At 46.8% G+C, this 27,935-nt stretch overlaps 1 protein-coding gene and 1 long non-coding RNA gene across 2 annotated transcripts; one reads left to right on the plus strand and one right to left on the minus strand.

The window, feature by feature from the left end:
- The first annotated feature begins 7,887 nt into the window (after nucleotides 1-7,887).
- Nucleotides 7,888-27,910, plus strand: RTRAF (RNA transcription, translation and transport factor). Its single transcript, XM_068194924.1, has 8 exons — nucleotides 7,888-7,985; nucleotides 12,771-12,895; nucleotides 15,102-15,201; nucleotides 18,853-18,939; nucleotides 19,818-19,906; nucleotides 23,346-23,414; nucleotides 26,127-26,175; nucleotides 27,577-27,910. Exons 1-8 carry the CDS (start codon nucleotides 7,925-7,927, stop codon nucleotides 27,729-27,731), a joined length of 735 nt encoding a protein of 244 aa, XP_068051025.1. The 5' UTR covers nucleotides 7,888-7,924; the 3' UTR covers nucleotides 27,732-27,910.
- LOC137476558 (uncharacterized) lies at nucleotides 14,195-15,996 on the minus strand. Its single transcript, XR_011000412.1, has 3 exons — nucleotides 15,830-15,996; nucleotides 15,535-15,713; nucleotides 14,195-14,564 (listed from the first exon to the last, which is right to left on the minus strand). It is a non-coding gene; the product is annotated as an uncharacterized lncRNA (long non-coding RNA).
- Nucleotides 27,911-27,935: the final 25 nt, after the last annotated feature.

Consider the following 27,935-nt stretch of genomic DNA (forward strand, 5'->3'; position numbering starts at 1 on the left):
CGGTGGGACACTACTCCAAAACGGGATGCTACTCCATGGTGGGATTCTGTTTTGGGTGGGATGCTGTCCCACCATGGGATCCTGCTCCATGTTGGGATGTTCCTGCCCCTTCCTGCCCCCACCTCCCCTCCCGTTCCCGCTGCCCCCTCCCCACGTTGGGAAGGGCCAGGGGAGCAGCCCCGGGAGCCGTGGGGCCGCCCCTTCCCAGAGGTGCCTGATTCCCTGTTTACACACGGCCTGGGCTCTGTGCCAGGCTGGGCAGTTATTCCCAGGTCTGCTTCCTCTGCTCCCAGCTCTCGGGGGACACACGCCACCTTTCTGGGCTCCTCCTCAGGTCCATACCTCTGTGGATGTGGCTTGTTTCTCCTTTCTGCTGCTAAACATCTCCTGGCTTTCCCCTGCTCATCTGTCCTCCTGGGAAACTTTGGGAACCATCACTTTGGGAATTATAATGTGGGGATTTATGTACAAAATGAGCTGGGGGTCACAAAGGGGTTTGGGGGTCGGTGGTGACCCCGCTGAACCAGTTCTGAATCAGGTGTGAGCTTTTAAATATCCCTGTGGATCCAAGAGGGGAAAAGTATTTAGGTACCTTTTGGTAACTCTTTCTAGCCCATAAAAAAGTGCTTTTTGGTTTTTCTACCTTTTCATACTCTTTTTCTAGTTCTTCTACAGAGAAGGCCAGTTCTTCTCACACTGGACTCCAAACTTTTGGCACCTGGGAATGTTTATAAGCCACGAGTAGCCTAGATGGTCCCAGCACTCCCCTAATTCCCCCAATTTTGATCTTTTTACTACAGCTCCCGTGGCTTTAGGATGAAGGGCGGATGAAGTGGTTTGCTCTGCAGCTGGTTTCACTCTTGGTGTTACTGGGCAGAGATGTAAAAACCCCATCCTGGGTTTTGTCTTTTCTTCTTAATCTGATTTATTGTCACAGAGAGTGAAGTGCAGCTGGTCTGACCCGGGGCTCCCACCCCACCCCTTCTCAAACACTGTCACAAAAGTGGTTTGTAATAACTTTTTTAACGACTTGCCTATTTTACAACTCAAATTCTTAATACCTTAGACAACAAAATAAACCTGCATGAATATGGGGGAGCGGAGACGGGGAGATTTTGAATTAACCCAAACTATTCACTGAAGGTGTTTTACGTTGCTGGGCTTAATTTTCTGTTGGTTGTGGTGTTGCCATTGGTGTGCTGCCAGGTATTTCACCCCAGTATTTCTATTTACACAGATCTGCCTTTGTTAGCCAAGCAGAGATCGCCTGCCAAGGTTGTTTCCCCTCCTCACAACAAAAATCCCACCCATCCCTCCATCCCCATGCTGGATTTCCAGCCTGGCCTCAAACAACATTCCACTGCCCCCAGGCTTTTAAAGAAAAAAAAATATATCTGGAGTACTGGAAAAAGGACTTTTATTGTCTGCAAAGGTTGCTGGTGGCAGTCTGTCCATGGGTTGTCACCGTGCCAGCAGCAGGATTTTGGGGAGGGGGTGGTTGTAGGCGAAAGCCAGTCGTGGTGTAGCGCATCCCCATCCCACATGGTCTGTGTACTCGTTGGAAATAAACTTTTGGATTTGTTTCAAGCCTTTGGAGATGCTGCTCTGTGCGTGTCGACCCCTGGGGAGGTGGGGATCCTGTCCTGGTTGAGGCTGGATGCAGTTCCCAAGGGGTTCTCCCTGTCAGGGAGGGTTTCGCAGGAGTTTCGGGCCTGGGGTTTCAGCAGGGAACTTTTTGTTCCCAGAGGATGGGGCGGGTCAGGGGAGAACAGGCTCGTTCAGGGTGGGACATTGCTCCTTGCTCAGAAATTGGGAGACACCTAAAATTCCCAATTTCATTGTCCATCCCTTCCCCCTCTCTTTCCTCCTTCTCCCAGCCCTGCAACTCAGCACAGGAGCAAATCCAGAGGAGGCCACGGAGCTGCTCCAGGGGCTGGAGAATGCTCTGGGAGAGCTGGGGGTGCTCACCTGGAGGAGGGGAGGCTCCAGGGAGAGCTCAGAGCCCCTTGCAGGGCCTGAAGGAACCTTCTAAAGAAGGACAGATTTTTATAGGGCCTGGAGTGACAGCAAAAAGGGTTTTAACCTAAAAGAGGGTTGATTCAGGTTCAGATATAAGGAAGAATTTTTTAATGGGAGGGTGGGGATGCCCTGGCCCAGGGTGCCCAGAGAAGCTGTGGCTGCCCCTGGATCCCTGGAAGTGTCCAAGGCCAGGTTGGACAGGACTTGGAGACACCTGGGACAGTGGAAGGTGTCCCTGTGAATGACGTGGGGTGGGACTGGATGATTTTTAAGGTCCCTTCCAACCCAAACCATTCCAGGATTCTGTGATTCCATGATTCTTCCTCGTTCTACTACCAAAACGCTTCCTGAGCACAGAGTCAAACATATTGTGCTCCTGCCAAATTCCCCACATCCCGAATTTCCCCTCCAGTTTCCCAGGACCCTCAAGGGCGAGTGTTTTCCCAGCAAAGCTGCTGGACACTTTTGCTGGACACATTTTAAGGCTGCTTGGCCTCAGCTCATTCCTGGGGTCTGCTTTGAAGCTGCTCTGATGGGCACAGAAAAGGATGGAGGGACTGGGAGTTGATCTTGGTGCTTGGAAAAACTGGAATATCGGCACAGATCCGTGCTGGGCTGGGTGCTGGTGGTTTTATTTCAGAACCTACGGTGATACCTTTTGTTCCTGACCACAGGAATGAGCTGAGGCCAAGCAGCCTTAAAATGTGTCCAGCAAAAGTGTCCAGCAGCTTTGCTGGGAAAACACTCACCCCTGAGGGTCCTAGGAAACTGGAGGGGAAATTCGGGATGTGGGGAATTTGGCAGGAGCACAATATGTTTGATTCTGTGCTCAGGAAGCGTTTTGGTAGGCCAGAGTAAGAATCATGGAATCACAGAATCCTGGAATGGTTTGGGTTGGAAGGGACCTTAAAAATCATCCAGTCCCATCCCATGTCATTCACAGGGACACCTTCCACCATCCCAGGCTGCTCCAAGCAAGCTGTCACCGTAGGTCCTGAAATAAAACCACCAGCACCCAGCCCAGCACGGATCTGTGCCGATATTCCAGTTTTTCCAAGCACCAAGATCAACTGCCAGCCCCTCCATTCTTTTCCGTGTCCATCAGAGCAGCTCCAAAGCAAAATGGTGTCGCTGGGGGGGAAGGAGCCGAGCCTGTCCTCGCCTGCCAGGCAGCTCAGCTGTTCCGTGGCTCCCTGGCTCCCCTCCAGCTCCAGCACTCGCTCCCTTCCATCCTCACCTCCCCAGGATTGGGCTCTGGAGCAGCATCTGCCGAGCAGGAGGAGGTGAGGAGAGCGTGGGCGAGATGCTGCTCCCCGTGCAGGCTGGAGCCAGGCCCTGCCCGGCTCCCTAATGAGAGTAAACCCATCTGCACTAATTGCTTTCATTAGCTGCAAGCGGAGAGGAGCAGCACAGCTCATCTCCTGAGGATGGATTTCTGCCCTGCGCTCCTGCAGGAAGGGTCGGAGCCACCAGGGAATGGGGGGAAGGGCTGGTCTGGGGGTGATGGAGGCAGGAGGGGTGGAGAGCAGAGGTTTCACTGCCTCCATCCTTGTCACTCTTGGTGGCATGGAGGGGCTGTGACACTCGTGGGGCTGAGGGCGCCGTGGGGATGGGCCCAAGCTCCTTTTCTCCATGCTGGAGTTGATGTGTCCGTCCTGCTCGCTTGAAGGTCACTGCTGGCTCCAGCTGGGGGGTGGCAGAGGGACACTCCCTCAGGAACTGCAGCCACAGGACAAGGGATAATGGGTTCAAACGGAAAGAGTGGAAGCTTGGGTTGGATATGTGGAATTCCTGGCTGGGAGGGTGGTGGCACAGGGTGCCCAGAGCTGCTGTGGCTGCCCCTGGATCCCTGGAAGTGTCCCAGGCCAGGCTGGACGGGGCTTGGAGCAGCCTGGGACAGTGGAAGGTGTCCCTGTGAATGACATGGGGTGGGACTGGATGAGCTTTAAGGTCCCTTCCGACCCAAACCATTCTGGAATTCTGGAATTCCAGAAAAGCTGAAGGAGGCTGAGGTGCCAGGGAGTCCCTGCCCTGCTGACAGCACTCCAGGAAGAAGCTGGAGGAGATCCAGTGGATGGGAGAGGAACGTCCTAAAGGGAAAGGGAGGCAGAGCCCCCCGGATTCCGCTGAGGCCATGGAGGGGGCGGGCTCATCCCGGTACCATCCCAGCTGGAGCGCTGGCAAGGGCTGGCACGGAGGAAATGTCAGGATGAATATTGCAGTGCCTCGTCACGCTGGCACCGCCTGGCCGCCGGCAAAGTGCCACCCCAGCCCCGCGGGGGAAACGGGGGGACGGGGGCGGCCTCGCTCCCCGCCGGAGCTCATCCCTTCCCCAGGGAAAACACCTTCAACTGGAGCCTTCCCAGTGCACGCCACCGCTTCCCAGTCCAGCTCAGCGCTGCCCAGTGCCGCCCAGTACAGATCAATGCTCCCAGTACTCCCAGTACAGCTCCCAGAGCACCCAGTAGAGCTCAGTGCTCCCAGTAAAGCGCTCCCAGTACTCCCAGAACAGCTCAGTGCTCCCAGTAAAGCGCTCCCAGTACTCCCAGTACAGCTCAATGCTCCCAGTAAAGCGCTCCCAGTACTCCCAGTACAGCTCAGTGCTCCCAGTAAAGCGCTCCCAGTACTCCCAGTACAGCTCAGTACTCCCAGTAAAGCGCTCCCAGTACTCCCAGTACAGCTCAATGCTCCCAGTAAAGCGCTCCCAGTACTCCCAGTACAGCTCAGTGCTCCCAGTAAAGCGCTCCCAGTACTCTCAGAACAGCTCAGTGCTCCCAGTAAAGCGCTCCCAGTACTCCCAGTACAGCTCAGTGCTCCCAGTAAAGCGCTCCCAGTACTCCCAGAACAGCTCAGTGCTCCCAGTAAAGCGCTCCCAGTACTCCCAGAACAGCTCAGTGCTCCCAGTAAAGCGCTCCCAGTACTCTCAGAACAGCTCAGTGCTCCCAGTAAAGCGCTCCCAGTACTCCCAGTACAGCTCAGTGCTCCCAGTAAAGCGCTCCCAGTACTCTCAGAACAGCTCAGTGCTCCCAGTAAAGCGCTCCCAGTACTCGCAGTACAGCTCCCAGCTCACCCAGTACAGCTCAATGCTCCCAGTAAAGCGCTCCCAGTACAGGTCAATGTTCCCAATAAAACGCTCCCAGTACTCCCCAGTTCAGCTCAATGCTCCCAGTAAAGCGCTCCCAGTACTCCCAGTACAGCTCCCAGCTCACCCAGTACAGCTCCCAGCTCACCCAGTACAGCTCCCAGAGCTCCCACTACACCTCAATGCTTCCAGTAGTCCCCAGTTCAGCTCCCAGGGCTACCAGTACACCCAGTGCTCCCAGTACCCCCCAACACAGCTCCCACTACAGCCCAGTGCTCCCAGTACCCCCAGCACAGCTCCCAGTGCTCCCAGCACAGCTCCCAGTACAGCTCCCAGTGCTCCCAGTACCCCCCAGCACAGTTCCCAGCACAGCTCCCAGTGCTCCCAGTACCCCCAGCACAGTTCCCAGTACAGCTCCCAGTACCCCCAGCACAGTTCCCAGTACAGCTCCCAGTGCTCCCAGTACCCCCAGCACAGTTCCCAGTACAGCTCCCAGTACCCCCAGCACAGTTCCCAGCACAGCTCCCAGTGCTCCCAGTACCCCCAGCACAGTTCCCAGCACAGCTCCCAGTGCTCCCAGCACAGCTCCCAGTACAGCTCCCAGTGCTCCCAGTACCCCCAGCACAGCTCCCAGTGCTCCCAGCACAGTTCCCAGTACAGCTCCCAGTGCTCCCAGTACCCCCAGCACAGTTCCCAGCACAGCTCCCAGTGCTCCCAGTACCCCCAGCACAGTTCCCAGTACAGCTCCCAGTGCTCCCAGTACCCCCAGCACAGTTCCCAGTACAGCTCCCAGTACCCCCAGCACAGCTCCCAGTGCTCCCAGTACCCCCAGCACAGTTCCCAGTACAGCTCCCAGTGCTCCCAGTACCCCCAGCTCAGTTCCCAGTACAGCTCCCAGTACCCCCAGCACAGCTCCCAGTGCTCCCAGTGCTCCCAGTACCCCCAGTACAGCTCCCAGTGCTCCCAGTACCCCCAGCACAGTTCCCAGTGCTCCCAGTGCCCCCAGCACAGTTCCCAGTACAGCTCCCAGTACCCCCAGCACAGTTCCCAGTACAGCTCCCAGTGCTCCCAGTACCCCCAGCACAGTTCCCAGTGCTCCCAGTATCCCCAGAACAGTTCCCAGTACAGCTCCCAGTATCCCCAGAACAGCTCCCAGTACAGCTCCCAGTATCCCCAGCACAGTTCCCAGTGCTCCCAGTACCCCCAGCACAGTTCCCAGTGCTCCCAGTACCCCCAGCACAGTTCCCAGTACAGCTCCCAGTGCTCCCAGTACCCCCAGCACAGTTCCCAGTACAGCTCCCAGTACCCCCAGCACAGTTCCCAGTGCTCCCAGTATCCCCAGCACAGTTCCCAGTACAGCTCCCAGTACCCCCAGCACAGTTCCCAGTGCTCCCAGTACCCCCAGCACAGTTCCCAGTACAGCTCCCAGTACCCCCAGCACAGTTCCCAGTGCTCCCAGTATCCCCAGCACAGTTCCCAGTACAGCTCCCAGTGCTCCCAGTGCCCCCAGCACAGTTCCCAGTACAGCTCCCAGTGCTCCCAGTATCCCCAGCACAGTTCCCAGTACAGCTCCCAGTGCTCCCAGCACAGTTCCCAGTGCTCCCAGTACCCCCAGCACAGTTCCCAGTACAGCTCCCAGTGCTCCCAGTACCCCCAGCACAGTTCCCAGTACAGCTCCCAGTGCTCCCAGTACCCCCAGCACAGTTCCCAGCACAGCTCCCAGTGCTCCCAGTACCCCCAGCACAGTTCCCAGCACAGTTCCCAGTGCTCCCAGTACCCCCAGCACAGTTCCCAGTGCTCCCAGTACCCCCAGCACAGTTCCCAGTACAGCTCCCAGTGCTCCCAGTACCCCCAGCACAGTTCCCAGCACAGTTCCCAGTGCTCCCAGTACCCCCAGCTCAGTTCCCAGTACAGCTCCCAGTGCTCCCAGTATCCCCAGCACAGTTCCCAGCACAGTTCCCAGTGCTCCCAGTACCCCCAGCACAGTTCCCAGCACAGTTCCCAGTGCTCCCAGTACCCTCAGCTCAGTTCCCAGTACAGCTCCCAGTGCTCCCAGTACCCCCAGCACAGTTCCCAGCACAGCTCCCAGTGCTCCCAGTACCCCCAGCACAGTTCCCAGCACAGTTCCCAGTGCTCCCAGTACCCCCAGCTCAGTTCCCAGTACAGCTCCCAGTGCTCCCAGTATCCCCAGCTCAGTTCCCAGTACAGCTCCCAGTGCTCCCAGTATCCCCAGCTCAGTTCCCAGTACAGCTCCCAGTGCTCCCAGTATCCCCAGCTCAGTTCCCAGCACAGTTCCCAGTGCTCCCAGTACCCCCAGCTCAGTTCCCAGTACAGCTCCCAGTGCTCCCAGTACCCCCAGCACAGTTCCCAGTACAGCTCCCAGTATCCCCAGCTCAGTTCCCAGTACAGCGCCGCGCACGCCCCCGTTTCCCACTGGGCGGACACCGTGCCAAAGCCCCGCCCCCTCGCGGTAACTCCGCCCATCACCACGACCACGCCCCACCACAATGACCACGCCCACTTAAGACCCCGCCCCCTCCGCCGCGTCCTTACCCAAGTCAGCGCGGCCACTTCCCCTCCCGGCAGCCCTTTCCGCTCTCTGATTGGTCGAAGCGGCCGCCGCCCAGCGCGCTGGCCAATGAGCGAGCAGAGCGCCGCGCGGTGGGGGCGGGCGCTCCCCTTCTTCCGGCCCGTGCGGTGCCGTCGGCGCGGCCTGAGCGGCGGAGGCGGCGCCGGCACCGGGATACCGGGATCGGGATACCGGGATCGGCACCGGGATCGGCATACCGGGTCGGGATCGGGGCCGGCGCCGGGACCGGGACCATGTTCCGCCGCAAGCTCTCGGCGCTCGACTACCACAACCCCGCCGGCTTCAACTGCAGGGGTGAGTGGGCTGCGGGGGGCCGGGGGAGGCTGGACGGGGATCGGGATGGGATTGGGATTGGTTTGGGATGGGTTTGGGATTGGGGTTGGGTTTAGGATGGGATTGGGATTGGGATTGGGATTGGGATGGGTTTGGGATGGGATTGGAATTGGTTGGGGATGGGATTGGGATTGGTATTAGGGATGGGTTTGGGATTGGGATGGAATTGGGGATAGGTTTGGGATGGGATTGGGATTGGGATGGGTTTGAGATGGGATTGGAATTGGTTGGGGATGGGATTGGGATTGGGGATGGGTTTAGGATGGGTTTGGGATTGGGATTGGGATGGGATTGGGATGGGATTGGAATTGGTTGGGGATGGGATTGGGATTGGGATTGGGGATGGGTTTAGGATGGGTTTGGGATTGGGATGGGTTTGGGATTGGGATGGGTTTGGGATGGGACTGGGATTGGGATGGGTTTGGGATGGGATTGGGATTGGGATGGGATTGGGATTGGGATTGGGAGTGGGTTTAGGATGGGTTTGGGATTGGGATGGGATTGGGATTGGGATTGGGATGGGATTGGGATTGGGAATGGGTTTAGGATGTGTTTGGGATTGGGATGGGATTGGGATTGGGATGGGATTGGGATTGGGATTGGGAATGGGTTAAGGATGGGATTGGGATGGGATTGGGATTGGGATTGGGATTGGTTTGGGATGGGATTGGGATTGGGATGGGTTTGGGATGGGATTCGAATTGAGGATGGGATTGGGATTGGGATTAGGTTTGGGATGGGTTTGGGATAGGATTGGGATGGGTTTAGGATGGGATGGATTGGGATTGGTTTGGGATTGGGAATGGGATTGGGTTTGGGATTGAGGATGGATTTGGGATTGGGTTTGGGATGGGATTGGGGATGGGTTTGGGATTGGGATGGAATTGGGGATAGGTTTGGGATGGGATTGGAATGGGATTGGGTTTGGGATTGAGGATGGATTTGGGATTGGCTTTGGGATGGGATTGGGGATGGGTTTGGGATTGGGATGGAATTGGGGATAGGTTTGGGATGGGATTGGGGATGGGATTGGAATGGTATTGGGTTTGGGATTGAAGATGGATTTGGGATTGGGTTTGGGATTGGGATGGAATTGGGGATAGGTTTGGGATGGGATTGGGGCTGGGTTTGGGATTGGAACGGGATGGGAATTGGTTTGGTATTGGGTTTGGGATGGGATTGGGGATAGATTTGGGATTGGCTTTGGGATTGGGATTAGGATTGGAATGGGATTGGGGATGGGATTGGAATGGGATTGGGTTTGGGATGGGTTTGGGATTGGGTTTGGGATGGGTTTGGGTTTGGGATTGGGGATGGGATTGGGTTTGGGATTGGGTTTGGGGATGGGATTGGGTTTGGGATTGGGATTGGGGATGGGATTGGGATTGGGGATGGGATTGGGGATGGGATTGGGTTTGAGATTGGGATTGGGTTTGGGATGGGTTTGGGATTGGGATTGGGATTGGGATTGGGGATGGGATTGGGATTGGGGATGGGATTGGGTTTGGGATGGGATTGGGTTTGGGATTGGGATTGGGGATGGGATGGGATTGGGATTGGGATTGGGATGGGATTTGGATTGGGATTGGGATGGGATGGGCTTTAATGTCCCTTCCCACCACACCATTCCGTGCTCCCACGGCTAAAGCTCGTGCAGAGCCAAGATGCCAGCTGGGCTTTGGGGCAGCGGTGCCACCCCGCAGCTGTCCCCTCCTGTGTCACCCAGCCTGTTCTCCCACGCTCCACCTGTTAACCAAACAGGTTTTTCCCACTTTTCTCCACGGAAACCTTTCCCCAAACCTCCTGGGGCCGCCTGGTTCTCCTTGCCAGAGGAGCCCCTTGGGATTTGCCCTAAAGCAGGACAGCACCCCGGGCTGGGAACCGTGGGGTTCCATCCCCCAAAAAACGGGATTTAGGGTCAAGAGGAGTCAGCAGGGAATGGAAAAAACGTGCTTGAATAGAAAATGTTTTTTGAGAGGAGGTGGGGATTAGCGCCGGAAACAGAGTTAGAAACTCAAATTCTCTGTTGTCTTTTCACCTTTCTTTCTGTGCTTCTTGAGTTATAATTATGTTCCCAATAAAAATCTAATTATGTATTATCTGCTGGCTGATGCCTTCAGTGAAGTCGGGCAGTTGAAAAATGACAAACACTCAGGGTTGATTTTTGGTCAGAGAATGCACAATTTTAGTGGGTTTTTTATATATATTATGTACAGTGGGGTTTTGTATATAAATGTATATATTTATAACCCACTAAAAAAAAATATATATATATAAATATATACTACCTAAAATAAATATATACTAAGTATATTATAAATTTATCATAGTATTACAAATATATATCTGTTACATATAAGTATATAGAAATTGTATAATAATTTAATAAATTAATATGTATTCTATATTAATATATAAGTATGTACTAACTAATAAATAGTATATATAGTATAAATAGATATATAGTATAAATATATAAATATATACTAACTAATAAATATATACTAACTATATATAGTCAGAGAATGCACAATTTTAGTGGGTTTTTTATATACATTATGTACAGTGGGGTTTTGTATATAAATATATATATTTATAACCCACTAAAAAAATATATATAAATATATACTAACTAAAATAAATATATACTAAGTATATAATAAATTTATAATAGTATTACAAATATATATCTATTACATATAAATATATAGAAATTGTACAATAATTTTATAAATTAATATGTATTCTATATTAATATATAATATAAGTATGTACTAACTAATAAATAGTGTATATGGTATAAATAGTATATATAGTATAAATATATATTATATATAGTATAAATATATAAATATATAAATATATACTAACTAAAATAAATATATACTAAGTATATTATAAATTTATAGTATTAAAATATATATCTATTACATATAAATATATATAAATTGTACAATAATTTTATAAATTAATATGTATTCTATATTAATATATAATATAAATATGTTCTAACTAATAAATAGTATATATAGTATAAATAGTATATATAGTATAAATATATTATATATATAGTATAAATATATAAATATATACTAACAAATATATACTAACTATATATAGTCAGAGAATGCACAATTTTCGTGGGTTTTTTATATATATTATGTATGGTGGGGTTTTATATATAAATGTATATATTTATAACCCAATAAAATATATATTTATAAATATATACTAACTAAAATAAATATATACTGAGTATATTATAAATTAATAATAATAATAATATAAATATATGTTAAAATTATATATAAAATATATAAATTTTATAATAATGTTATAAAGTTATATATTATAAACATATTAATACATAATATAAATATAAAAGCATGTACTAATAAATAGTATATAGAGTAGAAATAGTATATATATTATAAATATATATAATGTATAGTATAAATATATAAACATATACTAAAATAAATATATACTAAGTATATTGTAAATTTATAATAATAATAAATATATATATATAGATTATATATAAACATATATAAATTGTATAATAATTTTATAAATTTATATATTATATATAAATATAAATATGTACTAACAAATTGTATATATAGTATAAGTAGTATTTTATATATATAGTATAGTATTAATATATAAATATATGCTAACTAATATATACTAACTATATAGTCAGAGAATGCACAATTTTAGTGGGTTTTTTAATATGTTATATATAAATATATATATTTATAACCCACTAAAAATATATATTTATAAATATATACTAACTAAAATAAATATATTATATATATAATTGTATATTATGTATATTATGCATATAAATAGAAATGTAAATATATAAATATGTACTAACTAATGAATAGTATATATAGCATAAATAGTATATATATATTATAAATATTTATAATATATATTATAAATTATAAATATATGCTTATATATAATTAATACATATATACTAATTATATATATAGTCAGAGAAGGCAGAATTTTAATGGGTTTTTTATAGATGTTATATATAAATATATATAACCCACTAAATATATATATTTATAACCCACTAAAAATATTTTTATAAGTATATACGAACTGAAATAAATATATACTAACTAAATATATGTATATTCTAAATATATAATAAAATATATCAAAATAGAAATATATAAGTATATATTATAAATATATATGTAATATATATTATAAATATACAAATATATACTAATAAATATTTACTAAATATTTGTATATTTATAATATATAAGTATATATTATAAATATATATGTAATATATATTATGAATGCACAAATATATACTAATAAATATTTACTGAATATTTGTATATTTATAATATATAAGTATATATTATAAATACATATGTAATATATATTATAAATATACAAATATATGCTAATAAATATTTACTAAATATTTGTATATTTATAATATATAAGTATATATTATAAATACATATGTAATATATATTATAAATATACAAATATATACTAATAAATATTTACTAACTACACATGTACCCACTAAATATATATATTTATAACCCACTAAAAATATATTTTTTGAGTTTCATATATTTTTGAATTTATTTCTGTGTGGGGTTTTAATGGGAAAAGTGCTCAGGGGCATCGGGATTTGTATGAATCAGAGGGAAACTTAAGATCTTTTGGAATTCCTGCTTTTTTGCCTCCTCCCCTCAGATGAAACAGAGTTCAGGAATTTCATTGTGTGGCTGGAGGACCAGAAAATCAGACACTACAAAATCGAGGACCGAGGGAATCTGAGGAACATCCACAGCGAGGACTGGCCCAAATCCTTTGAGAAGGTATTTCCTTGCTGCCGACGAGTGCTGCTGTAAATGACATTTCACAGCTGCCGTGGAACACAAATAGCTCTGGGTTATTACATTTCTGGGAATTTAAATGTATTATCGAAGCCAAACTGGGGGAGTTCATTACAATGGGGGAATTTTGTGCACAGTTTTCCCTCAGCTTCGTTTGTTTAATAGGTGGAGTATCTGTCCTCATCTGTTTGTTTTTTTTTGCCTGATTTGATTCAGCTCTCGAAGCAGAAAGAAGATTGATTGCAAAGAAACAATTTTTTTTCTGCATTAATGCTCCTCCTGTACCACAAGGAGGAGGATGAGGCTCCTGCAGGCCCTGCCAGCATGTGGGGGGAGCTCATTCCTGCACCTCCTGCCTTTCCAGATGGATTTTCTGGACCCAGCTGGGTGTTCTGGACCCAGCTGGGTTTTCTGGACCCAGCTGGGTTTTCTAGACCCAGATGGATTTTCTGGACCCAGCTGGATTTTCTAGACCCACGTGGGTTTTCTGGACCTAGATGGGTTTTCTGGACCCAAATGGATTTTCTGGACCCAGCTGGGTTTTCTGGACCCAGATGGGTTTTATGGACCCAGATTGATTTTTTGGACCCACCTGGATTTTCTGGACCCAGCTGGGTTCTCTGGACCCAGCTGGGTTTTCTGGACCCAAATGGATTTTCTGGACCCAGCTGGATTTTCTGGACCCAGCTGGGTTTTCTGGACCCAGATGGGTTTTATGGACCCAGATTGATTTTCTGGACCCAGCTGGGTTTTCTGGACCCAGCTGGATTTTCTGGACCCAGATGGATTTTCTAGACCCACATGGGTTTTCTGGACACAGCTGGGTTTTCTGGACCCAGATGGATTTTCTGGACCCAGCTGGGTTTTCTGGACCCAGCTGGGTTTTCTGGACCCAGCTGGGTTTTCTGGACCCAGATGGCTTTTCTGGACCCAGATGGATTTTCTGGACCCAGATGGATTTTCTGGACCCAGCTGGGTTTTATGGACCCAGCTGGGTGTTCTGGACCCAGATGGGTTTTCTGGACCCAGCTGGCTTTTCTGGACCCAGCTGGGTTTTCTGGACCCAGATGGATTTTCTGGACCCAGATGGATTTTCTGGACCCAAATGGATTTTCTGGACCCAGCTGGGTTTTCTGGACCCAGCTGGGTTTTCTGGACCCAAATGGATTTTCTGGACCCAGATGGGTTTTCTAGACCCACATGGGTTTTCTGGACCCAGCTGGGTTTTCTGGACCCAGATGGATTTTCTGGACCCAGATGGATTTTCTGGACCCACATGGGTTTTCTGGACCCAGCTGGGTTTTCTGGATCCAGATGGACTCTGGGTCATCTCTCTGCTCCTGAGCACTTGCAGCCACCTCAAAGCTCTTGAGCTTTTCCTCTTTCTTCCCATTTCCCTGCTCTGTAATCCCCAGTGCCCCCTCATCCCATTTTTTTTTTTGTTCCCTGGAAACTCTTGCTTTGCTCACTGCTCAGGGGGAACCTGAATTATTCCAGAATCCTGTAGGTAAATGGGAATTTCTGGAATTCCTGGCAGCTGGTGCTGTTGTGCCTTTCCTGGCTTGGGGAGGGTGTCCTTTCCATCAGTTCCAGGGAATTCCTGCTTTCCAGCCCCTGGCCTCCTTTTCCCAGCTGTGTGGCACTCCTGGCCCTGCAGCAAAGGGACATGACAGAATGTCACCATGTCCTGGTTTTTGGGAGCCTTGGCAGCAGCCAGGGCTGGATCTCATGATCTGGAACAGAACCTCAGCCTGGCTTTGTCCTCTCTTGTTGTACAAAATCCCAAAAAAAGGGAAAATTACTTCTGCTGCTCCAGGGAATCCTCTGGTTCGGGGAAGCCTTAGGTGGCTTCATTCCAGGTGGGAAGGCTTTGTTCCAATTTGCTCCCCCTTGCCTTGTTCCATTTGCTCTGTGACATGAGCAGAGAGCAAAGCGAGGGCATTTTGGTGCAGTCTGGCAATGAAAAACATTAATTAAAAATAAAATTCCATTATCAGGTGTCAGACTTGAGCTAGAGATGGATTGGGACACTCCAGCGTGGATCAGGTGCCACAGCAGGAATTTCACAGTGACACCTCTTGTTAATTAATATTTTCTGTGGGAAAGTGACAACAGTTCTGTGCTCCCAACTGATTCGTCCACTAAAATCCATTTTTTTTCTCTTTTTTTTTTTTTTTTTGCTCCCCAGTACATGAAAGATGTGAACTGTCCCTTCAAAATACAGGAACGCCAGGAAACAGTGGATTGGCTTCTTGGCTTGGCTGTGAGGCTGGAGTATGGAGATAATGGTATGAGGGAATGCATTTAATACCTCAAAATGGGAGGGGAATGGGGGATTCTGATTCATTTCACAGAATCCCAGCATGGTTTGGGTTGGAAGGGACCTCAGAGATCCATGGGCAGGGACACCTTCCACTATCCCAGGTGGCTCCAAGCCCTGTCCAGCCTGGCCTTGGACACTTCCAGGGATCCAGGGGCAGCCACAGCTGCTGTGGGCACTCTGTGCCAGGGCCTGCCCACCCTCCCAGCCAGGAATTCCTTCCCTTTGCTTGGAGGAGCTTTGCAGCGTTCCCGGAGCAGGGGATCCTCTGTTCTCTGGATCCATTCCACGTTCCATTTACCTTGGAGACAGTTTCACCTGCAGCCTTTATTGCCAAAGCTGTGCTGTCCCTGTGCTTTGGGACAGCTCCATCACTGCCCAGCCTTCCCGGGAGCCTTGCTACAGCTGGGAATTTGTTGGCAAAGAGCCAAATGTGTCTTCTCCTCCTTGAAGCCCTCCTGTATTTTCCTGCTGTTTTTTCTGGAGAATCACAGAGTTTTGGATTGAAAGGAAGCTGTAAAGACCTTCCAGTCCAACCCCTCTGGCAGGGCCGTATCCAGCCAGGCCAGGTTGCTCCCAGCCCCATCCAGCCTGACCTGGAACACTTCCACAAAGGATGTCCTGCACTTCTGCAGGTGCTTCAGGTAGAGCTTCAGCAAGTCAGGGTTTTCCTTCAGCTTGGAGAACAGCTTGGAGATCTTGCAGGAGCATCCATCCTTCCTGCCACATGTCTGGAAGGCACAGGGTGACAGGGACAGCGACACCTCAGGCCTCTCCTGGGCTGCCCCAGGGAGCAGCTTGGGTGGGAGTCAGGGCATGCTTTGGGTTGGAAGGTCCCTTAAACCCCCTCTCATCCAGGAGTGCTCAGCCTCTCCTGGTTTTCTCCACAGTGGTCAGGACCCAGCTCTGCCTGCTGGGGCTGGGCACAGTCTGGGAAGGCCCTTCCTTGTCCCCACAGGCTCCTGGCCCCCTGGCACCCCTCCCTCACCTTCCTCCAGCGGGTCCTGGCTTTCCTGCTGAGGAAAACCACCAGGAGCAGCAGGCACAGGGCTGGGATGCTCCAGTAAAGCACCTCTGGCATGGTGATGCCCTTGTGGGCACTGCCCTTCTTCTCCAGCTCCAGGGGGGGCACATCCCACACCAGGGTGGCCCAGGAGGGTGGGCAGGAGCGGGGGGTGCTGTCAGGGTAGAAACAGCTGAGCCCAAAAGCCACCAACAGGAGCTGCTCCAGGCTGGGCATCCCGCTGGGATCCTGCTCAGGCCGTGCCTGTCTGGCACCTGGAGCTCTGCAGCGTGGGGACAGGAGTTGTCACCCCCACTGTGTCACCAAATGTGCTGTGATGTCACAGTGCCCTTGCACACACCGAGGGCCATGGGCAGGGACACCTTCCCCTGCATAAATTCACACTGGCTTTAAGTTTTCATCAAAATCAGACAGTGTCAAAAGTATATTTCACTTCTTTAAAAAATAAAACACGATTTCAAGTGCTTGTTTCCACCCCATGCTCCAAGGAGCTGTTTCTTTTCAGCTCCCACAGGACTGGAGCAGCATAATTGCATTTGTTATTTTATTTTATTTCTGGAGAGAGCCAATCCCATTGTAGATATTTACCCCCTTCTCCCTGTGGGATTGCCTTTATGGGAACTTCCTCTGAAGTGTATTAAATGCATTATATTTAGTACTACATTTATTCAGAGAAGTTATTCTTAGCCCCCCCCCGGATTTTTTGGGGTTTTTTTTTTTTGGTTTTTGGTTTTTTTTTGGTTGTTTTGTTTTGTTTTGTTTTGTTTTTAACAAGGAGTGGATGTGGAACCCTTGGGAACTAGGACAAAGTTATGAAAAAGTGGAGTTAAATCTCCCCAAGTCACAGCAGCTCCATCTCCTTGTGGAGAGAGTGGGAATACAAATGTAATTACTGGTGGCAAAATAACAGCAGCCAAAGTGCTGGTTTTCCATTGCCTTTAATTCCTGCAGGGCTGAGCTCTGCCCAGAGCAGGGGTGGGTTATGAATACCTGTGATGTGATTCTCAGTCCCTCACGGTGGGCAAAATGAGCTGCCTGTTCCTTGGGATTGTGTGAAAAAGGAGGAGTTCAGGAGCTTCCATCCTCCAAAGGCTTGGAAAACCCCAGTGTGGGCTGTGAAACAAACCCTGAGCTGGAAGTGTTTCATTTGCTCAGCAGGACCAACATCATCCCCCAGTTCTTGATCCCTGCTTGAGGCAGAGGGCCCTGGCAGTGGAACTGATGGATATTAGAAGTGGCAGATCTGGGAGATGCAGTTTGTGTGCTGAGTCTCTGCTTCTTTTTTGCCAGGGTTGGGCAAAATTGTGAGATGGTGGTGCCTCAGGTTTTGGCTTTTCTATTTTCCCATTCTGTGCTGCTTTAGTGTGTGGGTCTGGGCTCCATATCAGGGGATGGTGAGCTCTCTGCACAGAGCAGGGAGACAAAACAATTCCTTCTCCAGCTGGGCACCAAGGACAAATGATCCAAACCTCAGGCCCAGGAGCACAAACAACGTGGGCTGGAGAGAGAAAAACAAGCAGGATGGGACTGCACGGGCTAAAGCTGGAATGGGACAATGAGCTGCAATGTGCCCATGGAGCAGAGCTGATCACAGGGAGAGTCCCCGTGACCAGTTGTCCATCTTTGTGGCCATTTTGGGTTGTGCTGCCCAAGGTGGATCCACTGAGGCCTCCTAATAAATCCCTGCTTTATTCTTTAGCTCCATCCAGTCTGTTCTAGGTCAGCCTTCACAAGGCATCATGGTATTTCTTGTTGGGACTCAGATGTTTGTTAGTTTTTATCTCTGTTACATTCTCACAAACCCTGAGTTCTGCAGCACTTCACTCCAGCAAACTAAACATGGAGCCCCATCTCTCTCTCTACAAGGCCTTTTGGGGATAAACTGTCCCAATAAGAAATGACACCTCAATTATTTTCACTTTTAACCCAATAACCAACATGCCCTGCAATGGAGACGTTTTTATCCAATGACACAAAACCACCCAAACCCATGGAGAAGAAGGAGAAGGATCAGCCTCCACCCTAAAACCTCCATCTTGCTCCATATCTATTCCTGTATTCTAAACCCTTAAACTCTGAGTTTCCCACCCTGTGACATCACACACTTCTATTCAAACTCCACACCCACAATCCCAGTTCTGCCATTCCATTCTGGAAGCTTCTCCACGGCCTCAGGTCAAATGCAGAGTTCTCTTGGGGGTCAGGGCCTGTCAGCACAGAAAGTCTGACATTCTCAGTGACCAGGGTTCCAACTCTTGTTCAGCCTTCTGGGGTGAGGCTGTAATGAAGAGCATCCTGCCCTATGGAAAAGTGTGGAGCAGGCTCTGAGGCTGCTCCTGGAACCTCTCTGCAGCTGGGAGCTCTTGGAGCAGCTCACAGGAATGGAAGCGTTTGGTATCATTAATGGGGAGCTCCAAAATCCCAGTTTATAAACCCAGAAATCTCAGTGTATAAGCCCACAAGGCTCTTGGACAACTACCACATCCCAAAAATCCAGCTGTGACACCGCAGCTCCTTGCTAAACTTTGAAAAAGAATTTTAGTTCTTTTTGCCATTAGTGCTGATGATTTTTGTGTTTGCCTCCTCATTTTGCAGCTGATAAGTACAAGGATTCCACCCCTGATGGTGCTAAAAACGCTGACAACACAGCAAAAAATGCAGAGCCACTGATTAACCTGGATGGTGAGTGTGCCACAAGCTCCTGGATGGGGATGTGCTCCATGGCCTGTGTGTTCCTCAGCTGGTTAATCCTATGATTTAGATTTTTTTCAGCCCCTTTTAAAGCTGTAGGAATGCAGATCTGAACATTTCCATGAACAGCTTTGCTCTGTAAATCAGAATTACTTATTGTAGTTGAGGGAGAAGTAGCAAGATGCCTTAGAAAATAAAAATATCCAAGGAAACATGATGGCAGGCTGGTTACTTCCATGCTGTCAGGATTTTCTTGTTGGCTCAGTCTTCCCCAGCTGTTCTGTCATAATAATTTTCTTTTCTTTTTTTTTTTTTTTTTTCTTTCCTGGTAGGCACAGACAAAATAAATGGAAGTGGTGGGAAAGAGCTGCTAAAATCAACCCTAAATCTTCCAAGTCTTTTTCCATTCCTCCATCTCCAAAAAGGCAGGGATTGATCCTGCCCTTGCCAGCAGCAGGGATAAAAAGATACAAAAAGATAAAAATGTACAAAGAATGTACAGAAGGCAATATCTGCCTGTAATTTGCTTTATTTTCAAGCACTTTACCTGGTTATGTAGCCCAGTGCTGATTCCTGTGCAGCCAGATTGTTTCCTCACTGCTTGGAATAATGGAATTAAGGTTGGCAAAGCCCTCTAAGATCACTGAGCCCAACAATTAACCCAGCACTGCCACATTCAGCACTAAATAATGTCCCCAGGTGCCACATCCTTGTTTTTTGAGCACTTCAGGGATGCTGGGGAATTGCCCTTGTCCATCCTTAAGAGCAGTCCAATGCCATGGAGTCAGGGAGCCAGTTCTGCCTGCTGGGATCAGTGAAACCAAAATAAATGATCATTTCTTTTTAATGATAATCCTTATTTTTTCCAGTGAATAACCCTGATTTCAAGGCTGGAGTGATGGCTTTGGCTAATCTGCTTCAGATCCAGAGACATGATGATTACTTGGTGATGCTCAAGGTGAGTTTCCCACTTTTCCCACCTCCTTTTTTCCTTCTTTTCCCCAGTGCCTGGTGTGTGTTCATAGCTTGAGGTGCAGTTACTGATAAACATGAATTTTTAGGCAAGGATAGGGAAAAAGAAACCCACATCTAGGTCTTTTCAAGCAGATAAGAACACAATTCATGGAAATCCATGCAGGGAAAATTACCCTGGTAAACAATTTTAGCTGAGTTCCTTAAGGAACATCCTCAAAGGAGAAGGTTCTTTTCCAGTGCTAGAAATTAGGAGAAACTCGAAAATTTAAAAGTTAATGATGCCAAAGATGTTTTAAACAACATCCAAGGGAGGAGCCACTGTTAAAATTTTCATTTTTCTTTTGAACTGTTAACTCCTTGTCATTACTGAAATCAGTTTAATTTAGTTTTGACAACTAATTATGGGGTTTTAGTGCCCTAAATAGGCTAATTAATTTTCTAAACCACTTTTTTTATGCCTTTAAGAAATTTTCTGACTTTCTGGTGGAACTCTACCGATTTGGGGTCAAGCCCATACTGTATTTTTTAAAATAAAAAATACATTGTTGATGAGAGTGTAAAATCCCAGGTTCCTACTTGAGCATGTCATGCTGTGGGAATAAACTTGGTTTTGTTTGGCATTAAAATAAAAGCATTTCACTGAAAAAAAAAAAACCATAAAGTTCTGTTCATGACAATAGTTGTGATATTTGCTACACTTATTTTGGAGATACCAAAAGCTGTGGATGTTGAAGTTTATTTAGTGAAAGTCTGTAACTCTTGGAAGAGTATTATGGTAATCTGGTTTCTTGAGGAATTCTCAGCCTGCAGTTATTCCATCCATTTTTTTTTCCTCCTTCTCCTTCTCTCCAGTATGGTTTCCTACTTTCCCTTCCCAAAATATCCTTCTTCAGTCCTTAAGGAGCATGGACATCTCATACCCCCTACCAAAAAACACTCAAAACCTCACAAAAATCAGTGAAAAGGGATCTCAGGTAGGGAGAGGAGACCCTGGGTGTGGTGATATTGAGGATTTGCAGCATGAATGAGCCCTGCTTTTATCAAAATTCCTTCAGATCTTCTCCGAAGGAAACTCTAGAGAATTTTTAATTCTGCATAAATGTATTTTTATTTCCACATCTCTTTTTTTTGCAGACAGATTTGGGCAAAACCAGCCTGGATTTTCTAGCTTTTAATTCCAGCAAGAGTGGATTCCTGCAGTGAAAATCCACATTCCGGGAGCAATGCAAAGCTGGTTTTGGGGTTGAGATGATGGTATTAGAAGGTGTCAATCAGACTCTCCAATTCTCCCCCACAGTAAGCAGGTTTGCAGGGAATTTCTGATCCCTGTCCAGGCTTGGACTCTCAGGAGTGGATGTTCTGGGAGAGCCAGAGGGTGCAGGCACACCACAGACATCTGGCTGGGGGGAGCGGAGATTCAGATCTCATTTTCTTCATTTAAACCTGGCAAGTTGATCAGAAAGCATCTGTGGGACACAGTTGGATATTTCCTAATGCCAAAGGCACTTGGAATTCTCTTCCACAAGGTCTGGTTTCACTGCTGGAATTAAACTCCCCATCAAACCATCCCTTTGTCCAGGCCACTTCCTTCAGTGACAGATTTCTAGAAGTATTTAAGTGACAACTTTCTGGTATCAGCTCAACTTTAATCATGACCAAAACTGGGAGAAATCCTGGGGGAGAAACACGGAGCTGCTTCTGTCACTTTTGGCTGTTCATCAGGGAGAGTCTGAGCAATGTGTTTGACAGAGCCAGTTCTTCTTTCCTGTGGAAATCTGCCGGCCTGGTATTCCTGCAGTTATTTTTGGAGGCATTTGGAGCTGTAGGTATCAGCAACTGATGGCTCTGATAGGATTTCACCCCATGTGCTGGAGCCAGGGAAAACAGATGAGCACCAGGATTGTCAAAGTCAAGGCTGCTCTTGTTCCCAAGGCTAAAATTAATTCCTTTCTGCTCTCAGTCCTTTCCAAGCCAGCCTGGGAAGCCTTGCTCCAGGTTTCTCTGCATGTGGGAGGTGGTTCAGCACCTCCTAAAAGATGCTGGCAGCAGGATTTCCTTCCCAGGGCAGCATTTCTATCCCAAGGCAGCCTTTCCTTCCCAGGACAGCATTTCTATCCCAAGGCAGCCTTTCCTTCCCAGGGCAGCATTTCTATCCCAAGGCAGCCTTTCCTTTCCAGGGCAGCATTTCTATCCCAAGGCAGGATTTCCATCCCAAGGCAGCCTTTCCATCCCAAAGCAGGATTTCCTTCCCAAAGCAGGATTTCCATCCCAAGGCAGGATTTCCATCCCAAAGCAGTATTTCCTTCCCAAGGCAGGATTTCCTTCCCAAGGCAGCCTTTCAATCCGAAGACAGGATTTCCATCTTAAGACAGGATTTCCATCCCAAGGCAGCATTTCCATCCCAAGCCAGCATTTCCAACCCAAGGCAGCATTTCCATCCCAAGGCAGCATTTCCATCCCAAGGCGGCATTTCCATCCCAAGGCAGCATTTCCTTCCCAAGACAGGATTTCCATCCCAAGCCAGCATTTCCTTCCCAAGGCAGCATTTCCATCCCAAGGCAGCATTTCCATCCCATGCCAGCATTTCCAACCCAAGGCAGCATTTCCAACCCAAGACAGCATTTCCATCCCAAGCCAGCATTTCCAACCCAAGGCAGCATTTCCAACCCAAGGCAGCATTTCCAACCCAAGGCAGCATTTCCTTCCCAGAGGAGCCCCATTGCTGCAGAGTTAAAGGTGTGAGAACTCAGGAAAAGAAGATTATTGCTGCTGCCTTGGGGTTGTGATCAGCTCATTTTGGAGTCACGGAATTGTTTAGGTTGGAAAAGACCTTGAAATCATGGAGCCCAACCATTGCCAGCACTGCCACATGTCCCCAAGTGCCACATGCACACAGCTTTGAAATCCCTCCAGGAATGGGGATTCCACCACTGTGAAACCCTTTCCAGTGCCTGTCCACCCTTCCCAGGAAGAAATTTTCCCTGATATCCAACCTAAACCTCCCCTGGCACAGCTTGAGGCCGTTTCCTCTTGTCCTGTCTCTTGTTCCCTGCCAGGAGATCCCAACCCCCTCCTGGGCTCTCCCTCCTGTCACCCTCCTGAACCTCCTTTTCTCCAGGCTAAAAATCCCAAGCTTTTCAGGCTATTCCTTGTATTTTGCAGCTTCTGTCCCAGGAGTGACAGAAATTAAGGGTGTGAAATCAACGTCCATGTCACTTCTGGTTCTCTCACCTGGGTGAAATCCTACATGCCAAGATTATTCCTAAATGGAAAGGTTTAAGGGCTGGAAAAGTTTAAAAAAAACCCACAAACTGTCACAAAACTGGGTTTGAGGTTATAATTTTGGCTCTTTTTCCCTTGGAATTGCTGAGAAATGCCTCAAGACATGAATTAATTGCTGTCCCTTTCCATGTTTTTCCCAGGCAATTCGGATTCTGGTTCAGGAGCGCCTGACACAGGATGCCATAGCCAAAGCCAGCCAGTCCAAGGAGGTTTGTACCCATGGCCAGGCTTAATCATTCCACGTTAATTAATGAAGATAAAGCTCTGTCCCCTCAGTCAAAATCACTTCTGTTGCAACACTTCATTTAGGAGGATGGTGGAAGCTTCATTTATCCCAACCATGCTGATTCCAGCAGAGCTGGGGGATTATGGAGAGCAGGACACAAAGCTGGTTTTGTTCCTTGTGAATACAACTACACCTGTGTGAGAAAGCATGAGAAAGCTCTTCCCTGAGTTCTTTTCCAGAGGATTATCCTCACTGTTCAGTGCAGCAGCCCTGTAATATGAGGACAAATGCATGACCTGGCTTTTCCTTGGAATTAGCAGTGTTGGCTGCATAAAGAAGGTGAAATATTCCTTGTTTGCAGTGTTCTGCTTCATGTGGACACCTCATACGTGTTCAAGGAATGGGATTTTGGAAATCCAGCTCCTCCCTCCTCTCCTCCCAAGAAAAAAAAAAAAGGAGCAGTGAAAGAAATTTCTGCCCTTAAACTCAGACTTTTGCAGAATTCTTTGCTCACCACGAGCAGTCTGCTGGGAAGATGTTCCAGGGGATGACTGTGGGTTTTTAGTTTGAGATTTCCTCATCATTCCAGACCTCTGCAGCATTTGGCAAAGCTGGGGAAGGCTGGGAAAGGCAGCCTCACCTGCCCTGCAGGTGTATGAGTAGGAGTGTCCCTGCTAAAGCAGCTGGATCTGCTCAGAGAGCCCAAATTCCTTCCTTTTTTTGGCAGCTGCTCACAACAATCCATGATTAATTAATTAATTTATTTATTTATTAATCAAAGCTTTGGGCCTGCAAATCCATGAAACTGTTCAAAGAACAGGAAAATAGGAAAGCAGCTGAGCCTGGTGTCTTCATTTTAGGTTCTGTAATGTTAATAAAAAGCAGCTTTTAGTTGTTGTTTTCATAGCTGCACAGCTGGGATCAAAATGAGATTTTCTTGGAGGAACAGGGAGGGTTTTTTCTGCCAGGGAATTGTTCATTTCTGATAGATCTTCAAAGCATCAGCAGGGATAAGATGTCTCTGTCTGGGAGATAACCTGGGAGTGTTTTTTCCTTAGGAATGCCACATTCCAAGGGGTGTGAAGAAAAGGGAGTGGTGAGAAGCAGGAAAATCTGTGCCAGGAGGGACCATCAACATCTTCATGTGCCAGGGGAAAAAAAAGAAAACATCTGCAAAGCAGAGAGGATGGCTGGGTTGGGAATTCAAAAAAAAAAAAAAAAGAAAAAAAGGGAAAATTAGATTTATTCTTCAGGTTTTGACTGATTTGTAAATGGCCACATTTTTGTGCAGCATTCATAAATCAGATTTGTAGGGAATGAGGCTGGAAATGAAGTTGTGTGCGCAGTTCCTGATGTAAAGGTGCTCTTTTTTTAGTTTATTCCTTGTTTGAAGGATCATGAGCTTGTTGTAGGATGGGCTGAGGGGATTCCAAAGGCAGCTTCCCAAAAAGGGTCAGACTCAGGGAGTGTGGGAAGAAGGGAAGGTAAGGAATTTCCTGCTGCCAGGTGACACTGGGGGAACCTTGGGCAATTCACCCACAAAGAACTGGGAGGGAAGAAAAGACAAAAAATGACAATTTTTCCTCAGAAACCCCCCAGGCTGGCAGGGACCTTAAGTATAAACCTCAGTTCTTAAAAAGAAAAAAAAAAAGCCCATGTAGGAAGTCTGATATTTCTGGAATCTTTCTGAAGTGGCTTTAGTGGCATTTTGATCACCAGTTTTACCAGTGGAGATGGATTTTTAAGATTGCAGTTGAACGTGGATTTTACTATAAAGGCTATGGAAAAAAAACCACTTTTTGCAGATGATTTGCAGCCATCAGTTTGTGTTTAATGTGTGTTTTGATCAGCTCAGATTCTTTTTTTTTCCCCCATGTGCATAAAAGCCTTTAAAGGAAATTTTCACTGTCTAAAACTTTACAGCCCCATCCCTGCAGAAATTAATGGTATTGAACTCTGATGTTTTTGTTGTGCAAAATGCAAGGCTTTTGGCGAATGTTGAAAAAACTTACTGAGGGTAATAAAAGCAAATTCTGGGGTTTGGAATGTTTAAATCTAATTTTAAGTGCCTGTTGAAGCTCCCTGAGCAATGATTTAGTGTGACCACTCCTCTGCAGCTGGACAGGGCAAAGGAAACAGAGCGATGCTTAGAAATGACCACTAATAAATTTTGCCCTGGAGTGTTTTAATAGAGAAAATGTTCAGAAAATGGAATATTTCGCTTTATTCCTAAGCTTAACACTTGAGCAGATGCTTCTGGGGATATTGTGAGCTCAGCAAAACTTGATTGCAGAGAATTTCTGCAGCTCTTTGCAGTCAGCCCCTGCTCAAAGCCTGGCAGCTGTTGAAAGGCAGAAGTTTCTAAGAAAGCCCAGTTTTGTTTTCCTGGGAAGCTGCTGGGTTGGGTGATGGCTCCCAGTCCTGCTGTTGGCCTTTTAAGGATTGAATGCAGGCACTGTGTATCCACTGAGGGATTCTTAAGCAGGAAGATTTTTCTGTAATAATACGCCGGGTTTGGTGTTTCAGATCACAAAGGGAGTTGTTTAATCAACTTTTCAAGCTTTTCACACATTTTTGTCTAAGCAAAACCCCTGTTTTCTCCCCCAGTTACCTGCTGTAGTACATGATCTTATTTACCAAACATCTAAAATGACATTTTTTACAGGTTTGTTTTCTTTTTGTTTTCCTTTTCCAGGGCCTGCCTGTTGCTCTGGAAAAGCACATTCTTGGATTTGACACGGGAGGTGAGCACTGCTCCTAATGTGACTTTTAAATGGGAATGTTTGCCTTTGACAGAGTTATTACTGTCAAATCCAGAGCTGATGTGGACAGTAAAAAACCCTGCAGTGGAAAGAATTCCTCCCTCCCAGCTGGTTATTTACGAGCATCCCTGAGCACTTTGGGTTTGGAAACAGCAAAGCCTAAATCCATTCTGGCTGGAATCTGTTTAAATCACAGCTTTTAATGCAGCCCAAGGAATGCATCCTGCTGTTTGTAAATCCCGCTGCTACCAGCAGAGGACAGCTGTGCTGCTTCCACGGATGGCAGCTGCCTCCTCTTTCCTAAAATCCCGTCGAGGCAGCTCAGCTTGGCATCACCTGATGGATTATTGCTAAACCTGATGGATTATTGCTGAGGAACAGCCAGCCAGGTGACCTGGGGCACCACGGGCTTCACTTCTGCTCCTCGTCGCTTAAATCGCTGCTTGGAGTGTTTCACGCCAGCCTTGGAGGGGGAGGTTGGAATGAGATGATCCTTAAGGTCCTTCCAGCCCAACCCAGTCTTTTGTGTTTTTAATGGATTATTTTTATTTGTTTTTATTGTAATGTGGCTATTTTTAAATTAATAAGTTGTTATTATATGTATATATTTTTTTCTATTTCTATTATATTTTTTTGATTTATTTTTTATAATTATATTTTTATGTCAAAAACTTTTTTATTATTTTATTGAGAGATTTTTATTTATTTAATGTATATTTTTATTTCTGGTTATAGAAGTATAACTTTATTATATTTAAAATTTCTTTATTTTAGTTTTATATTAAGTTTTTTTAGGGGTTGTGAATTAATTTTTTTTTGTGTTTATGGAAGGTTTTTTTGGGTTTTTTTGTTTGGTTTGAGGTTTTTTTTTAGCTTCTTTTTGATTTTTTGTGGGGTTTTTTGTTGGTTTTTTTGCAGGGGGGGTGGTTTGGTTTGGTTTGGTTTGGCAGCAGGATTTCCATTCCAAGGCAGCATTTCCATTCCAAGGCAGCATGGATCACCCGTTTTACCAGTGGAGATGGATTTTTAAGATTGCAGTTGAACGTGGATTTTACTATAAAGGCCATGGAAAAAAACCCACTTTTTGCAGATGAGTTGGAGCCACCAGTTTGTGTTTAGTGGGTTTTGAAGTTTTTTTTGTGTATTAAAAAAATGGATGTGGTTCCCTCATTCCCTGAGCCCGGGCTGCAGCATGGTGGGGAAGGTTTGGAGGCCACCCCATCCCTCTCCAGCAGCAGGGAGCGTCGTTCTCTGTTTGCAGCCTGGAAACCACCAGCAGACACAACATGCAGGGCACCAAAACGTCCTTAAATCCTTCCTGTGAGCTGAAAGGGATGGGTAAAACCGTGGCTAATTCCAGTTCCTCTCTGTGCCCCTCCCCAGATGCTGTTATCAACGAAGCCGCCCAAATTCTGCGCCTGCTGCACATCGAGGAGCTGCGGGAGCTGCAGACCAAAATCAACGAAGCCATCGTGGCTGTGCAGGCCATCATTGCTGACCCCAAGACTGACCACAGACTGGGAAAAGTGGGGAGATGAAGGGAGAGGAGAAAAGCTCCCAGCCCCGTGTGTACTTAGTGCAATTAGGAGCAGCTCCACTCCGGCATGCAGCTCGAAACGGGATTAATTTGCCTGTTTGGGAAAGAAAACAGGAAATTGAATTCTGACTTCTGATGAATTTCCAGATTTTTCTTTAAATAAATGAAATCGAGGGAAAACAGATTGTTCTGATGACCTCTGAGT

This window comes from Anomalospiza imberbis, chromosome 6 (genome assembly GCF_031753505.1).
Source record: "Anomalospiza imberbis isolate Cuckoo-Finch-1a 21T00152 chromosome 6, ASM3175350v1, whole genome shotgun sequence".
In the NCBI taxonomy this organism is placed as follows: domain Eukaryota; kingdom Metazoa; phylum Chordata; class Aves; order Passeriformes; family Viduidae; genus Anomalospiza; species Anomalospiza imberbis.